Raw genomic sequence first — 18,029 nt, 5'->3', positions numbered from 1 at the left:
ACCCTCGTAAGTCCAGTTTTACGTAACTTGGGAATGGCTAATAAAATATTGCTACTATTATGTCAAAATTACAAAAACCACATAACATCCTCAGAAAAATGAAGAGAAATAGTTATATATTTTTAATTAGTTCAATTAAAAACTTTATCTGGGGACAGCGGTGAAGTAGCCAGAGTGGCACATAAGAAAAAAAAAACATAAAAAGAAGAAAAAACGCATGTTATTGTAGTGTAAAAAGTGATATGTATTTCGTGGCCTTGGTTATTATAATTGACTTCATTGGTGCCGATCCCCTCACCACTTCTCGTATTCTGTCTTTCTACTTTATTGTGTTCACTGTTGCCACTGACAAATCTGAATTCCGCGCAATACTTGTTAATGTTTGACCATTTTCATACATCCTTATCGTTTTAATTTTCTGATCCAACTTGATCACTTTCCTTTTCTTGATAGATTTACTAGTACCACTGTCACTTATTCTCTTAGTCAGCACCATGATAATAGTCAAAATTAAATTTTCTGAAAAGAACTTCACAGGGTTAAGGAGAAAACCTGCTATTATCACCCCATGCGAGCTCACATTTTACTAAAGCACATTTCTGGATATCGCTGCCATAAAACAATAAAAACAATTTGCATTTTCCAGGTTATTTGGGCTTTTCTGTTAGTGCAATTTATTATAAACAGATAGTGGTTATTGCATTTGCGATAATACTGATAACTGGAATTCTGTGGGTTTTAAGTTTTATAGTGAAATGTGAAATGTGTGTTTTCCCTGCACTGAAATCTTCAGTCATATAAAAAAAAAATATAAATAATGTAACATAAGTCCGAAGCTACGTAAGTTGGGGACTTACTATACTGAAAAATGTTCAGCAACCTACGTGAAAAGTATGGCAATAGATAAAAAAAACTTACCACATACTACTTGCATGTCCAACACAATGCTTCCCTTTATTTTTTATAATGTCGCATATGGATTGGTCACCAACATTATAATGGTTCTTTAAAGATTTAATGAATGCACCACTTTCAAACTTTTAAATAATTTCAAGTTTTTGTTTAATTTGAAAACACAACTCTGACATAAACAAAACGAAATTTGTCCTCTGACGATGCACTAAAACAAACTAAACATTTGGTCTGTGTTTTTTTTTTTTTTTTTTTTTTATAGCAGCGGGGTGTGAAGACAGTGGGGCTGCAAGATAATAGGTACACTAATCTCCCAATGACAACTTATAATGCTTATTTATGACTTGCAAAACATCTGTTTATACCTTTAAATTTATTACTTGAATTTTATAATTTCTGATTGGTTGTTCATCCGATCCCAGTAAATCGAGAGTCTGCTGTATACCTTTTACTCCTAGCTATGCCACTGGCTTCAAAACAATATATTTCTTTTGAATGTTTTCAAAAATAATAATAAAATATAATACAGTTCAGTAAATACCTACTTGAAGTGCAGTCCTTTGAATGTGAAATGTGTTTCTACAATTCCTGTTGTTTTCACTCTAGTTCGCAAAACATCTTGCTGTGTTGGAATGTAATTTGGCTGTGAAATCCTGTCAAGGGCACTCAAGTAGCTGCATTAAATAAGAATTATTGTACCACACATCAAATTTCATTATATATACATAAATTTTAAAAATTGCTGTACATTCTGTATAATTCATTGGAAAATGAAATGAAACAAAAGTTTAAAAGCTAATTTTAATATGGTAAACTGAATGGAGGTGAATTAAGTAGAAAAAAAATACTCCAAGACTACATCAGATTTTAAATAATTCAAATTTAATGTAGTCTTGGAAAGCTGTGTTGAATATAGATAGCTAACAATGAATTAACATCATTTTGGTAGATCTGCTAGGGCCAATTTTGAAAGCCACAGAGCATTACTCCAGTATTTCAATACTGGAGTAATGAAGATAAAATAGTAAATCTATTTTATCTTCTTAGATGACACGATAAAATAGTTTAGATAAAACTAATTTTTGTACCAGTTTTAAATTCTACTATGGCAGTTCTGTCCTACTTATCTTCAACAGAAAATCTACTTCTTAAAGAAACTGTACATTTTGTTTTGAGAATTATCTTGTCACAATGATCAAACCCTCCAATACATTCTACTCATCCATTGTGTTGACCAGATATTTGCAATTTTACTATGGTTATTGCAATTTTATGTGTACAATTAGTTCTAGGATCACTGTTTGTTATAATTATCTATGAACACAGATTTTTTTCGCTCTCCATGGATACTCTCCTAAGTTTTGAGGCTATGCTGGAAGCAGTTTCTAGAGTGCCTGCTTTGACGTAATTGGCTTCACAGTTACCAATCAACACAGGAGGAAAAGGTAATTTCTCCCAGGAATCCATCCACCTTTTACTCCTGTTTTCTCCGTGGAACCTACCTTGTTAAATTCAAAAGATCAATTTTATGTTCCTTACTGTGTCCACACATTCATCTTTAAAGAGTGCTCAATTGTATCGGTAAAATGCATTTATAAGCAGTTCCCGTTTTCATCTAACTATACCTGCCTAGAAAGCACTATAACCTCTATTTCTGGCAATTTATTCAGTCATTAGTTAACCATTCATTTAGAGCTGTGCTCTCATTGCAAGTTTTATTAAACAACAATGGTTTGTTTCTGTCACTATCTCTATATGACACAGGACTTTTCATTTTTTGGTTTTCATCACATGGCCTAGTGTCATCTGGTGATATTATTTCTCCGGCTCTTTGATGGTTAGATGCAACCTATTGCTTTCTTATGTGTTCAGGCCTCCCTGGCAAAAAACCTACTGGGGGGGAGTCTGAACAATTGAGAGGCTGACAGGGAGGCCTAAAGTTACAGAATGAATAATCTCTGGAATACTGCAGCATATTCAATATTTGGTCTTAACTTTCTTTAAACAAGTTTCTATAGTAACAACATGTCTATTGGGTCTTCATTACTGTATAATTAAAACTCAAGGAATAATATGAGCTGTTATATTTCAAGTCCTCCCAGGTCCTACCACCATTTTTCCTACTAAAATACCATTGTACTTCAGTCTTTTCTTCTTTTTTATTATTATCTGCAGTGTTCTGCAGTTTTTTGGAAACTGAAAATGCAAAACATTGTTGCCTCGTGACTTTTTCTTCAATGACACTCAAAACTATTGGATACTTGTCACCATTAAATCTTAAGCTTGAAAATGATGTACTGCTAACTGATGAACCCCTGAATTTATTAAAATATATGCCACTACCCTCAGGACATAGCATGAGTCAGATTTCTGAAGGTTCCGGTTTTTGAAAGTGCTGCACACAGCCAAGTATCCAAAGGCAAATCCTTGTATTACAGGATAAAACAAATGTTAGATTTTTGTAATTTATGTCATGTATTTCAATATGACACTCAAAATATTTAAAAAGCAAAGATAAAATATACGTAAATAAACATGAAAAATTATATATATCATAATATATACCTCTTGCCCCCTTGCCTATACCACATCTTCACACCATATCACAGCCTAAACATAAAACAATAAAATACATAACATTAAAATCCAAAGTTTATAACTAAATTTTTAAAACTAACAAGTGGCCGAATTTGAAAAGAAGACACTGCATACTTATTGCACACTTATCAATTTATATATCTTGTTTATATCACATAGCTAGACGCCGAGGTTGAGGCAGCATCATCAATAGTGGAAATGATTGGTTCATAAATTTCAGTACTGGAGGGTTTCTTGCAAAATTTTCTTAAAGATATTGCACAAGTTAGCTTGCTCCATGCATTTTGATCTTTCCTTAAGAAGTTTATCCTTAATCCTGTACAAATTCATTTCGTCTTGTGATTCAATAAATGACTGCTGCTCTAAAGCTGATATTGTGTCTATTGAAGGTTTGTTTGCATCTGTTTCATGATCATCGCTTTCTTCATAATTCTCACATTCAGGTTCTGAAACCATTTCAACTATTTCTCCATCAGTTAAACTGATTCATGCAGATACATTATTGTCTGGCACCTCCGTAGCCAGGAGCAGAAGTGCGTAGCACACGCTTCTTGATTAGACCAGGGTTAGAGCCCGTGACCACCAAATACGGAGGATGCGGAAAGGTCAGGGAATGACCACAGCATATCCCCGGAGCAATATGGTCTTAGTTGCTAATGCTCCTAAAAACCAAAATAAATAACATTATTGTTTATTTCCATTCAGTTTTTCACATCTTCTAAAGCAAAATCCTTTGTAAAGCATTATTTGTTGATCCTTTAGCAAACTCCATAATTTAAAACAGTCATATTTTTCACTAACATTAAAACTTATAAAATCTGGTAGAGATTCATCACATTCTTCAAACAGGTCACAAAATATGCCAGACATTTTTCAGTGCTGCTGCTGCTGTTACATCGTTCCATGCCTTAACTAGATTCCAAAACAACACCTTGGCCTCTACTGCAAGCAAAAAGAAATTTCTGCATTAATTGCTGTCTGTAATAGACCACAATATTCCCTGGTACATTGGTTGATTACAGATGCACAATCTGGAGGAAAATAAACCACACACGTTACCCATTATCAAAATTGATGCACCTGAGTGGGCAGGATAGTTATCTAATGTCAGAATTATTTTACAATCTTTAACTAGTCCCTTATATTTACAGCGAGCATGTACTGCCTCCAGATTCAAAGTAATTCATAAACCAATCCAATATTATTTGAGAAGCTATCCATGCATGTTTATTAGTGTGGTAATGTACCAGATAATCCTTTACACCTCTTGGAGCACACTGGTGTGAACTTTTACCAATTACGGTTAGCTTTAGTTTGTGCATACCTGTAGCATTTGTGCAAACAAAAATGGTCATCCTCTCCTTTGACGACTCCACTCCAAATGCTTTATTCTTATCACTAGCTGCAAGTGTGCTCCAAGAAAGACATTGCTAAAACAATCCTGTTTCATCCACATTATATATTTGCTCAGCAGTAAGATTTTCATCTGAAATTAACTTCATATAACCCCTCCACAAACTTTTCAGCAGAATCCAAATCACTAAGTTTTTCCAGGCAGCTAATTTTCATATTCCATGACAAAGTTGAAGCGATGAAGCCAACTTTGTGAATAATCACAAGCTTTTTTGATTTTCAAATCATTATGGAATTTCCTTGTTTGCTGTAATAGCAAAATGCCCGATATTGGTATAAACCTTTGCTTCTTTGTTTAAACCATTCAAATAATATCACTGACCTCACTGATCATTGACAAGTGTAATGTTTTTTGGATACTCATAGCCTTAGGAATGCCAGTCTACATTAATATGTAGACAGTATATTTAATTGTAGAATATGAAATTTTATGTGTCACAAGATATGTGGAAGCATAAAATTTTATGCAACTCACCTTTTTGCTTCTTCAAGTCATACACAGTAGAACTGCCTATATTCGTCACAGTCTCTTAACTGAAGCACCATTATCCAGTTTTCTTTAGAAGTCTACATTTTGTTCAATAGAAAGACATTTATGTTTACACTTCATATTTCTATAGAGGGGTTTCCAGCTTTCCTCATGCATTCCAATATGAAATGATGACCTATCCTGAAAAACACACAACTGACTAGTGCAAAGCTGACACCTTGATGACAATGCCATAATTTCACCTGTACAGAATCTGAGTGAGTGGTGTGTTCAAATAAAAAATGGTGGAATAGGCTACCCATGACAAGAGTGGGGCTTAAAGGAGAACAAGCATTCTGTGTGTTATCAGACACCCAGTCTAAAACACTGACGGATCCAATATCTTTCTATTTCCGAAGATTCAGGAAAAGTCCGGTTGGCCTGCCTCCCTAAAATCCACTCATGCACACCTTCTCTATTGTAAGCCCTGTTACGTCACTTAGGTGGCAACAAATGTGCAGACTCTTCAAGACACCTCATCAGCGTGAAGAGGAAAAGACAAAATCCTCCAGCACATGACAGAAAGACAAAACAAATAGCCCTCAGTCCACAGCGGCTTTCACTCTCCCCTCTGACGGCAGCAAGAGGATCAAAGTGGAAGCAGCGGGTGCCAAGAATCTCTGGGTACAACCAGGTTGCCCTACACAGAAACTGAACTTGGCCTGTTACAACGTAAGATCGCTCATCGGCAAAGACAGGATATTAGAGCTGGAAAAGGAATTAGAAAATGTGAATTGGAATATCATTGGTTTGGCTGAAAGAAGAAGAAGAAATGATTCACTTATAAGTTTATCAAGTGGAAATCTGCTGTACACCAACGGAAACAGTGAAACGAGCGAAGGTGGAGTTGGCTTTCTGGTCCATAAAGATATAAAAAACAACATTTTTGAATTCAAAAGTACATCACCAAGGGTGTCAAGACTACTACTCAGGATTTCTAAGAGGTATAAGCTAAAGGTTATAATGATTTATGCACCAACATCGAGCCATGATGATGAAGAGGTTGAAGAAATGTACACTGAAATTGAGTCTTCTAAATGAACAGTAAACTCACTACACTATCATTATGGGGGACTTCAATACTAAGGTTGGAAATAGACACAACAGCGCAGAAAAGGGAACTATAGGAAATTTTTGGAATTGGTGAAAGAAATGAAAGAGGTGAAAAACTTGTGAAATTTGCTGAATCTCAAGGATTGTCAGTAATGAACACTTTTTTTCAAGAAAAGGGTGAACAGAAAATGGACATGGATGAGCCCAAATGGATTAACAACTAATGAAATCAACTTCACCCTCACTAACAGAAGATATATAGTGAATGATGTTACTGTCCTGAACAAGGCAAATGTTGGAAATGATCACAGAATGGTAAGGTGCACAGTTGATATAGATGTAAGAAAAGAAAGGAAAAAACTGACTCGAGTAAATAATACGAAGGTATTTGAGATAACAGAAGAGGAGAAAAAGCAGTATGTACTGGAACAAACTTAACAAGTTTGAGCTTCTGCAGACTGTTCAGGACCAAGATACCTATAGGTAAAAAGAAATCCAGAGAAGAAAAAATTAGTCAAGAAACACTTGTCATGATTAACCGAAGATGACAAATGAAGAGCAAGATAAACACTGACAAGGATAAAACTGAATATACTGAGTTATGCAAAGTCATTAGAAAAAGACTCAGAGATGACATAAGATTTAACACAAGAAAAGTACAACAAGTATTATGGGAAAACAAAGGACTTAAATCAGCAGCGATGAGCAGTAATATAGAAAGACAAATGATACTCAAACTGAAGAATAGCGATGGTGTACTTATAAATAGCAGAAGAGTAGTATAGAGAATTATACAAGGAGAGAGGGAATGATGCCAACAGTGAGAAAGATGGATCACAAATTAGTAACATATACAACATACTCGATATCCTTCCTGATGAGGAAGAACATGCATTGAAGAAAATGAAGCACCAGAAAGCCCTGGGGAAGATGAAGTTACTGTAGAGTTGTTAAAATTGGGAGGAAGAGACAACACAGAAACTGACAAGACGTCACAAAATGCATTAGAAAAGGTGTGACGCCTAAGGAGTGGAATAATGCAATCACAGTTTTGCTGCATAAGAAAGGAGATAAATCACAAATTGGAAATTAGAGACCAATTAGCTTGTTATCCCACATCTACTAAGTTGTTCACAAGGGTCATTACTAACAGATTAGAAAGAACACTTGATGAGAATCAACCGAAAGAGCAAGCTGGCTTTAGGACAGGATTCTCAACTATGGATCACCTTCATGTAATATCACAGCTAATGCAGAAAGCAAATGAATATAAAACACCATTATGCCTGGCATTTGGGGATTATGAAAAGGCACTCGACTCAATACAGCATAAGGCAATGTTTCGGGCACTGGAAAGACAAGGCATAGATATTCCATATATTATGATGTTGAAGAAAATATATGAGAATGCTACCTCCTTTATTAGACTAGACAAAGACAGTAGTAAATGTAAAATTGAGAAAGGAGTTCAACAAGGAGACACAATATCGCCGAAGTTGTTTATTGCTGCCCTTGAGGAAGCTTTCAGAAGATTAGACTGGTCGCAGAAAGGAGTCAGTGTGAATGGAAAGTACCTAAACCATTTACGATTTGCAGATGACATTGTGGTCATAAGCCACGGTCCCAAAGAATTAGAGGAAAGTCTTAATCAGTTATACAGAGATAGTAAGGATTTTGGACTAAAGATGAATATGGCTAAAACAAAAGTAATGATGAACAAGTATGCCACAGAAAGGGTCATAATGATTGAAGGAGCAGTAATTGAAAAGGTGGAGTCATATACTTATCTGGGACAAGTCATTAGCTGTAATAATGATAAATGGCTGGAAGTCAAAAGAAAAATAAATTTTGGATGGATAGCATTCAGGAAATATAGTCACATACTGAGCAGCAATATCCCAATTTATCTGAAACAAAATAATGAACCAATGTATACTCCCCACCATGACTTCTGGAAGTGAAACTTGGGCACTCACCAAAAGAATGGAAGATTAGCTGAGAACTACACAGCAAAGAATGGAACAAATTACATTGGGAATAAGACTGTTAGATAAGAGAAACACATGGATTAGGCAGCAAACTCAAGTAAAGAACTAAAATGGTCTTGGGCAGGGGACACAGCTTGAAGACATGATGACAGATGGACTAAGAAAATAACAGAATGGTATCCAAGAGGAGCTAGAAGAAAACCTGGAAGACAACAACGGAGATGGACAGATGAAATTCATGAGTTTGTGGGTAGTAAATGGATGGTCATTGCACAAAACAGAAGGAACTGGAAAGTTGCTGGAGAGGCCTCCATCCTGCAGTGGATTGAAAATGGCTGATAATGATGAAGATGACAAAATTTTTAAAAGTGCACTTTTCAAAAAGTACTCGAGTTTTCATAATTCCTGATGTTCAAATGTCATCTTTATCAAGTTCTACGGCATTTTTTATGAACACCACAATAAGATGTAACAGTAAAATACTTCAACACTAAACAGAAAAACAAAGCATAAAACTCTGCTTTACATTAAGTTGTAAATAGCGAATAATCAAACAAAAATTGAATTAATAAACAAAATATAGAAATAGTCTTAATTTTGACTGGAAAAAAAAAATAATATTAAAAAAAAAAAAAAAAAAAAAAGAGAAGTGACCAAATAAAAAAAGCAACAATTTTTTTTTATTTGGAATTATAGAGGAATTTCATAATTTTTTTTTCTAGTAGCACTAAACGGTGGGCAATATTAAAAAAAAAAAAAAAAGTTTTTCAAATCTGTCAGACACGCATTGGGAAAGTCAAATTGATGCTATAAAACTTCTAGTATTCAATCTACAACAAATTGATGATGCTCTTTATGAAATATATTCAGATTGTGATAATAAATTCAATTTAAAAACAAAACATCAGTCTCAGTCATTGTCAAATAAAATTAGATCTTTTAAATTCGTGAGGTCTATTATTTGGTTTGACATTTTATTTAATGTAAATTTTGTAACCAATTATTACAAAATACGCAATCGGATATATTAACATCTAAAAAAATTAAAGGAAACGATTATAAACTCTAGAACAGATGAGCATTTTGTATGTGTAATTGAAAACGCTGCAAAACTTGGTAACCGATTACAAATTGACACTGATTTTCCGAAAGATAACTTAAGAATGGGAAGGAAACAAAAAATTATTTGATTATGAATCTAGAGATGAATTTGCCAACACCAAAAGATAATTTTAAAATAAACTTCTTTTTTGCCATTTTAGATACTACAAGAAACGCAATACATGAACGTTTTGAACACCACGAGATTTATAATAACAATTTTAATTTTTTTACACTGTTTCAAGCGAGCTAAGTAAAATATCAAAACATGAAATTTTGAAACATTGTTCAGATTTAGAATTACAGTTATCATACAACACCAATGAGGAATGTCCAAAAGATATTGTTGCTGTTGATCTTGCAAATGAAATACATATTTTTATGTCCACAAATCTCCACAAGATATTAAGTTTTATATTTAAAAATAATTTAACCAGTCTAAAAATAATTTAGACTGGTTAAAATTATAACCAGCTCCGACGTCAACATCCACAGATGATGTTATGGATGATTATTATGAAAATCTCCAAGCAATGCAAGATCTCGTCCCAAAAAAGGACATTTTTATATTCAAGGGTGGTTTCAATGCAAAAGTAGGAAAGAGTTTCTTCTAGTCTGGAATGTGGTAGGTTTGGGCTTGGCAAGAGAAATGAATATGGAGAAAGTTTCATTGAATTTTGTCATCTGAACAGTCTTGTCATATGTAACACCTGCTTTCAGCACACCCGAGAAGACTCTACACATGGAAATTTCCTGATCATAAAAACAAGGAATCACAATGGAAACCTTTTTCAGCAAAGGTGGCATTCTAGTGTAATCACAGAAAAGACATTTCCTGGAGCAGATTATGGCAGTGATCATCAGCTACTCCATGCCATTCTCAAACTGAAGCAGAAAAAGAACACGAATACAGTTTTCCCCTGGATGACTGGATGTAGAAAATATTCCACCCGATTATATACTTCAAACAGGCAATCGTTTTCAAGCTCTATTAGAATTGGTTGATGACAAGATGCTGCCTGAGGAAATGTGGGATTATACAAAATATATTATTAAGGATTCAGCAAAAAGATACATTAGAGAGAGGTCAAAGATCAGGAAGCCATGGATTACAGAAGTTACGTTTAAACTTATTGAGCAGAGAAGAATTGTGAAAGCCGAGGGTGTACATCATTTTTTTTTTTTTTTTTTTTTATGAAACCCCCAAACACGAGAGGTATTAGAACCTATAGTACTTAGTACCTTGCTTGGGTTGGATGTTGAGAAGACGAAAGAAGATATTTGTTGACATTAGACTTGAACTTCTGTAGACAGTAATTTTCAGGAAATTATGTATGAAGGAAGGTTGTTCCAGAAAACAGCAGTTGAATGAATAAGTGAGGAAGATGAAAAGTTTCCTGGAAATGAAGGTTTCCAGGAAAGGCATGCAGCAGAAACAGTACATCTAAGAGACAGCGAGTGGAGAGACTTTGTTAAAGATGAGTCATTAATTAACCCAACTGCCCTCTACTGAATAGAATCTAGAAGCCTGAAGAGGTTTTGGGGGCACCACCACAGATGTGGGAACAATATTCCATGGTAGGGCAGATTTGCGATTTGTACAAAGTGAACAGCTGCTTGGAAGAAAAGTAACGCAGAGAGTGAAAGAGAAAACCAAGTTTTTTAGATGCAGAGGAAGCAATATTTGTAATATACTTGTGCCAAGAGAGATTAGAAGTCAGGTTAATCCCCAAAAGAGATATAACATCTTGCCTAGAAATCGGAGTGTCACCAAAGATAAGCATAGGAGCAGAAGAATCCATTTTGCAACGAGACGGAGTTTTAGAAGGATTGAAATCAACTAAGTTGTCTTTGCCCCACTGAAGAAATACCTGGAGATCGGCATTTAAGGAATTGGTAGTAGATATTCGAGAAGTTGAAGCTGATTGAGCAGGGCAAGGTTTCTCAAAATGGAAAGTGGAATGCAATGTGCTATCATCAGCAAATCTATGGATAGGATTTCCAGTCAATCGAAGGTCATTAATATACAAGAGGAAAAGAGCGGGGGAAAGAACTGAACATTGGAGGACACCGGCATTAGTGGAGAAGTTAGAAGACAGAGCACCATCTACCATCACCTTCAGTGAGTAATCAGAGAGAAAACTGGATAACCAATTACAAAAAACAGCTGGCAAACCATAAGATGGAACCTTGTTTAGGAAACCTTTATACCAAACACGATCAAAAGCCTTTGAATTGTCAAGATCAACTGCTTGTGTTTCACTTAAAATTTCCATTGAATTAGTCCATAAATGGGTAACGTAAGCCAGAATATCACCAGTGGATCGACACTGATGAAATCCATACTGGCAATCATTGATCAGACGGAAGGTTTCTAGGTAGTTTAAGAGTTGGCAGTTAATCGATTTCTCCATTACTTTAGAAAGAGTAGAAGTAATTGCAAATGGACGATAACTGGATGGGAGGGATTTGTCACCATTTTTAGGAACTGGCTGGATAGCAGCAAATTTTTAAGCAGAAGAAAAACACCTTTGGAATAATAAAGTGAAAAAAGGCGACAAGGAACAGGAGTAAGTTCAGGAGCACAAGTTTTTAGAACAAGAGAAGAAATACTATCAGGAACTGGAGCTTTCTTAGCATCAATGCACAATTTTAGTCGCATATGCTCTGACATCAACAACCACAGATTATGTTACGGTTGTTTATTATGATAATCTCCAAGCAACGCTAGATCTTGTCCCAAAAAAGGACATTTTTATACTCGTGGGTGATTTCAATGGAATAAGAAAGTGAAAAAAGGAAAAAAAAAAAAATTAGGAATAAGAATACGAAGCATCAAGATTCGTCAAAATCCTTCTGACATCCTCTTGACAGAAGACAACAGGCAGCATTGAATGGAGTGTGTTGGGAATGGGGGAGGTGTTTTACCAATATCATTAATACACAAGTTGGAAGAAAAATGGGATGATAGCAGGTCAGCTTTATCCATCGCTGAAGTGACAACAGAACCATTTGGTTTTGACAGAGGTGGGAGCAGAGTTAGGTAAAAGTTGCGGCAAGTAGCTTTGGCAAGAGACCAGAATTCTTGGCTACCATTAGGGCAAGAAGCAAGTTTTCTACTCTCAGCCTGTTCAAAATCTAGTTTGGACTGATTAATAAACGCTTTACAACTGTTGCTAGCTTTGGTGTAGGCAGAAAATGAAACTGAAGAATTGGAAACAAGCCAACTACGATATGCAACATTCTTCTCTTGAACAGCCTTAGCACTTTTATTGGAAAACTAAGGTTTAGATAAAGGACGAGATTTTAAAGTGGAGTGTAGAATAAAGGATTCCATTCCTACAAGAATAATTTCACTGACACGATCTGAGCAAACACTGACATCAGAAGTTTGAAACAATAATCTGACCAAGGAAAAGAAATCTTGCAGGTCATCCCATTTTTCATTCTTGTAATGCCAAACAACATGAGGTTGGGAATAGCCATGAGATAAAGGCTCCATTGGAGAAGAGACAATCACCAAGTTGTGATCTGAGGTGCCTAAAGGACCACTCATTTCGACCGTGTACTTAGAAGGGCTGTTTGTGAGAAAAAGATCAAGCATGTTGGCTGTATAGTTAGGATTGTCCAGTATTCTTGTAGGTAAATGAACAATGTGCAAGGTCATTAGTAATTGCAAAAGCCTCAGCATCTCGACCAGCTCGGTCGGTGTGGCTAGAAAACGGAAGCCAGCTGGGGTTGTGAACATTAAAATCACCAAGGAAAATCACCTCACTGTTAGGAAAGTTGGACTGCAGAAAGTCAAGTTGCAAAGAGAGGAAATCAAAGAGCTCAAAGTGATTAGTGGAGTTGAGAGAATTTAAGCCAGAGAAGATCGAAAAGAGATTTCAAATTACCAAGTCTCTGACAGGGAATATCGGAACAGACATATGTACCACTTTTGAGGCGAAAGGAATCATGCAGTGAATAATTTGGGCAACTGAGATAAGCAGTAGTTGTTTGTTTGTTTCTTATTTGGAGCATTAGCAACTAAGGCCATATTGCTCCAGGGATATGCAGTGATCATTCCCTGACCTTTCTGCATCCTCCGTATTTGGTGGTCACAGGCTCGAACCCTGGTCTAATCAAGAAGCGTGTGCCACGCACTGCTACCCCTGCCCAGCTGGCTATGGAGGCACCTGAGCAGTCGTTGAATCAACTGATAACGGAGATTCCGCTAGAAAAAGTACATGGGGTTTGGCAGACTGCAAGTGGAAATGGACATCGTTGAGATCAGAACTGAGCCCCACATTTCCATTGAAGGAAGAAGTCGAAAAAAGCCAGCAGAGAACTGATGTGTGGCACGTCACCTGGATTTGCTTAAAATTACAGTTGTGAAGGGCACCGAGTTTTTTCATAAAATGATTATGATAATAACCGTTTTTCCAAATCTTTACAAAAGATTTGGAAAATGGGATGGTGGCCATCAGATTGGAAGAAATCAATTTTCATTCCCTTACCAAAAAAAAAGAGATCTGAAAATTGACTCAAATTACGGGACTATTAGCCTAATTTTTTCATACTAGATTCTTCTTAAAAATCATATTAAAAAATTAAATAGAATTTCAAGAAAACTTGAAGAAATGCCAGAAGAGCAAGCAGGTTTTAGAAGGGGCAGAGTTCACAGAGAGTCAAATCTGGAGTCTATGACTGATTATTGAAAAATGCAAAGAATTCAATGTTCCAGTCGTTTTGTGTTTTATAGATTATTCAAAAGCATTTGATTGTGTTCGACATGAGAAACTAGGGGAAACAATGACTATCATAGGATTCCCAATTCACACAATTCAGCTACTGTACCAGGAACAGGAAGGTACTCGTGATAATCAACATGGGAAATGCAGACTTTTTAAAATCAGTAACAGTGTCAGGCAGGGCTACATTTTGCAACCTCAACTTTTTAATCTTTATGCCGAAGATATTATGCGTGAAGCTTTGGAAGATTTAGAGACTGGCATCAAAATTGGAGGACTGAAGATAAACAACCTTCATTATGTAGATGATAGTGCTAATTTGCAATTCCAAGGATAATTTTAAAGAAACTCTGAAGAGAGTATGTGAAGCAAGTGAGAAAAAAGTATTGTTTCTGAATGTATGGAAAAACTAAAAATTATGGTGATTGGTGATAATCACTATTCCAGGAAAGTGAAGGTTAACAGGCAAGATGTCAAAGAATTTGATGAATCTGATTACTTAAGGTCAAGAATAAATAAAAATGGTAACTGACAGCAGCAATTGCTAAAGCGCTGGTCACTGATCTGACAAAATTATGGAGAGATCAAGATCTACCCCTAAAGATGAAACTGAGAATCATTGACTCGTTATTTTTTCCAGTTGCCACTTATGGATGTGAAGGATGGAATTTGAAGTGAGTTGACAGGAAGAAAATTGAGGCATTTAAAATGTGGGATTATAGGAGAATACTGCATATTTCTTACCTTGATAGAACAAATGAGTTGCTATCAAATAAAATTGGAAGGCCTAAAATTCTTCTTCATAGCATCAACAAAAGAAAACTTAAAAATTTTTTGGACACATAGTAAGGAGGGAAATTTTCTGTTGAAGAATACACTGTGTGCAAAACTCAAGGACCAACACTATTTCTAAAGATAACAACCACAAAATCAAACGAAACAGCCTGTGGCAATTTGCATAACTGTGGCTGTTCAGTAGAAAGCTGGTGCGCATGCAAAAATCTGATTCGTGATGAGAGGGCTCACATAAACAGATAAAAGCAGCAGTTCAGCAGTTATGTGCAAATTACCGAATGGTGAGCACAATTGTTACAGACATTCGATTGGTTTCATACAGTGTTACAGACAACGAAATGGCCAGTAGACAACATCGAATTACTTACCAGGGGGTCGAATAAGTGGGAAGCTCAAGGAAGGTCGAAGTGCGAGGAGTGTGGCTGCAGTTTTCAGTATCGCTCATAGCATCGTCCCACATGCATGGTTGCGAACGACAGGTACAGTTGTTCGAAGGACCAGCAGTGGTTGTCCACGAAAAACAACGCCCAATGATGACCACTATATATTCCTACAGGCCAAGAGGGACCGACACCAGACAGTGGAATCCATTGCAAACCAGCTGCACAGGACGCAGGATATCGTGGTTTACTGTGGCCAGGTAACTCCACAAAGGTGGACTGTTTGCCCGACAGCCAGTACGCTGTGTCCTTTTAAACACCTGCCCATCGAGACACCGTTTATAGTGGTGCATCGACACACAAGGACTGGACAGCAGCACAATGGGGTAAGGTACTCTTTAATGATGAGAGTAGATTCAGTCTCAGCAGCGATTCTGGCGAGAAGTTGGTACACAGTATCACCCCACAAACATCACTGTAAGGGATCAATATGGCGGTCGAGGTGTTCTCGTTTGGGGAGGCGTTATCTTGGATGGACGTACACAACTCCAGATAATGGAAGGCAGTACTGTAACAGGTGCACGCTACTGTATTAAGATAATCCTTCCCCATGTGCGTCTGTTCTGAGGTGCCATTGGTCCCGAGTTCATGTTTATGGATGATAACGCCACACCCCATCGCATTGCAGTTGTTGATATGCTTTTGGAAAGTGAGGACATTGTTCGTATGGATTGGCCTGCCCGTTCCACAATCTAAATCCCATCGAACACATATGGGATGCTCTGGGGAGATACATAGTGGCACGTCCACACCCACCAGAAAATGTTCACGAGCTGAAGATGGGGCTGACAGAGAATGGACGATGTTGCCGCTATTTACTTTTTTTTTTTTTTTTTTTTTTAGGAGCATTAGCAGCTAATGCCATATTGCTCTGGGGATATGTGGTGGTCATTCCCTGACCTTTCCGCATCCTCCATATTTGGTGTCACGGCGCTCAAACCCCGGTCTAATCAAGAAGCGTGTTGTGCTACGTACTGCTGCTCCCTGCCCACCTGGCTACGGAGGCACCAATGTTACCGCAAGAACTTATCAATAACATTGTTTTAAGTATGGACAGGCAGTGCAAAGCCTGCATCGACATTAGCGGTGGCCATATCTCATACTGAGGACCACCTCTTCCCTTTGTTCCATCTTTGGTAGTGATGCATCTGTATCATGGCAACCAGTGCTATGTTGACATTTTTGAATAAAGTCCCTCTGTACTGTTTTGTTTCCGTTGTTGTGTCCTTCATGATTTCCGTACCTCATGAGGTTCCTTTGGTATGCTTTTCCCATATCCAGGCCACTCCTACGAGAAGCTACTGGTGAAAACCTGACTGGTCCTTAAGTTTTGCACACCAGTGTATAATGGAAGGAAAAATTGAGGTGCTGAGGATGACCTGCAGTTAGGTGGAAGGATGGGATTAGCGAACTTTTGGGCATGACATTTTGTGATGCCACTCGTACAGCACATGACCGATGCAGTGGAGGAATTTATTGATGGCCACAACAGCTCCTCAGGGAGCTATGTGACTGGAAGAAGACTTCTTATTTTATTTATTTCATTAAGAATAATGTTAAACAATACTCGTATCAGTATCTAGTGGTAAGCGCTCTTTTTTTAAATTAAAATTAATAAAAAAGTTATGTCCATTCATCAACAAAGATTAAATAATTTGGCAATAATATGCATAGAGTGATATTTGTGATTCTTTAAATATAAAAAAATACTGAGTGATTTTGCTACAGCCAAAGCAAGACAATTTAAATTTTATATAATGTTTTGTTATTGTTTTATTATTATATTATTATTAGTTATTATTTACATTAAGCTTATATATACTTTTTCAGATCAAAGCAAAATAAACGTAGTTTTCATTATTTTTATTTTTAACATATTTACTTCATGCATCATAATATATATTATTTTGTGTTTAAAAATAAAATATATTATTTTGGAAATATATTTTTTTAAATTTCCAAAAAAAAAAAAAAAAATTATATAAGAAAAAATGACCGTGAGGGGGTGGCAATAAGAAGTTAGCACCAGGGCGGCTATATAGCCTGGTGCTGCCCTGCCTATAGGTTAATGAAGTTCAAAGCACAAGATTTCTTAAACACTGTCAGATTAATGGTTTTATTAAATATGCTGAATCGTAATATAAGCAGATTGTATCTTGTTGTGGATTGCTGTCTTAGATAAAGTTTACTTCAATTAATCCTAGAAATAAGTGCTTTATTTAATTTAGTTATGTTTACCAACAAATTTCAATATTGAATCTCGGAACATCATCCCTATTCTTGTATGGGATGTCCTTCAATCACAGAGCTGCCTGTTAACATATTTCAGGTAGGGGTATTTAGAAATAGCCCTACAAACACTTGCATATACAGAGGTGAAGTTGCCAGTTCATCCCACAATGGAATTGAGATCAAGAGCTCGGCTGGTTAGGGTGCTTCAAGTTTGAGTAACATTAAGTGCTTGAAG

At 36.3% G+C, this 18,029-nt stretch overlaps 1 protein-coding gene across 1 annotated transcript in view; it reads right to left on the bottom strand.

Annotated features, from left to right (window-relative positions):
• Galphai (G protein alpha i subunit) overlaps positions 1–18,029 on the bottom strand; it is a 180,767-nt gene that overhangs the window by 37,352 nt on the left and 125,386 nt on the right. Inside the window, exon 5 of the mRNA XM_090371600.1 lies at positions 1,458–1,586. Within this exon, the coding sequence (XP_090227726.1) occupies positions 1,458–1,586 (129 nt within the window). The remainder of the gene's footprint in view (positions 1–1,457; positions 1,587–18,029) is intronic.

Source organism: Mastigoproctus giganteus, chromosome 4 (assembly GCF_048544385.1).
Source record: "Mastigoproctus giganteus isolate SK-2022 chromosome 4, ASM4854438v1, whole genome shotgun sequence".
In the NCBI taxonomy this organism is placed as follows: Eukaryota; Metazoa; Arthropoda; class Arachnida; order Uropygi; family Thelyphonidae; genus Mastigoproctus; species Mastigoproctus giganteus.
This window is presented reverse-complemented; position numbering and strand designations above follow the sequence as displayed.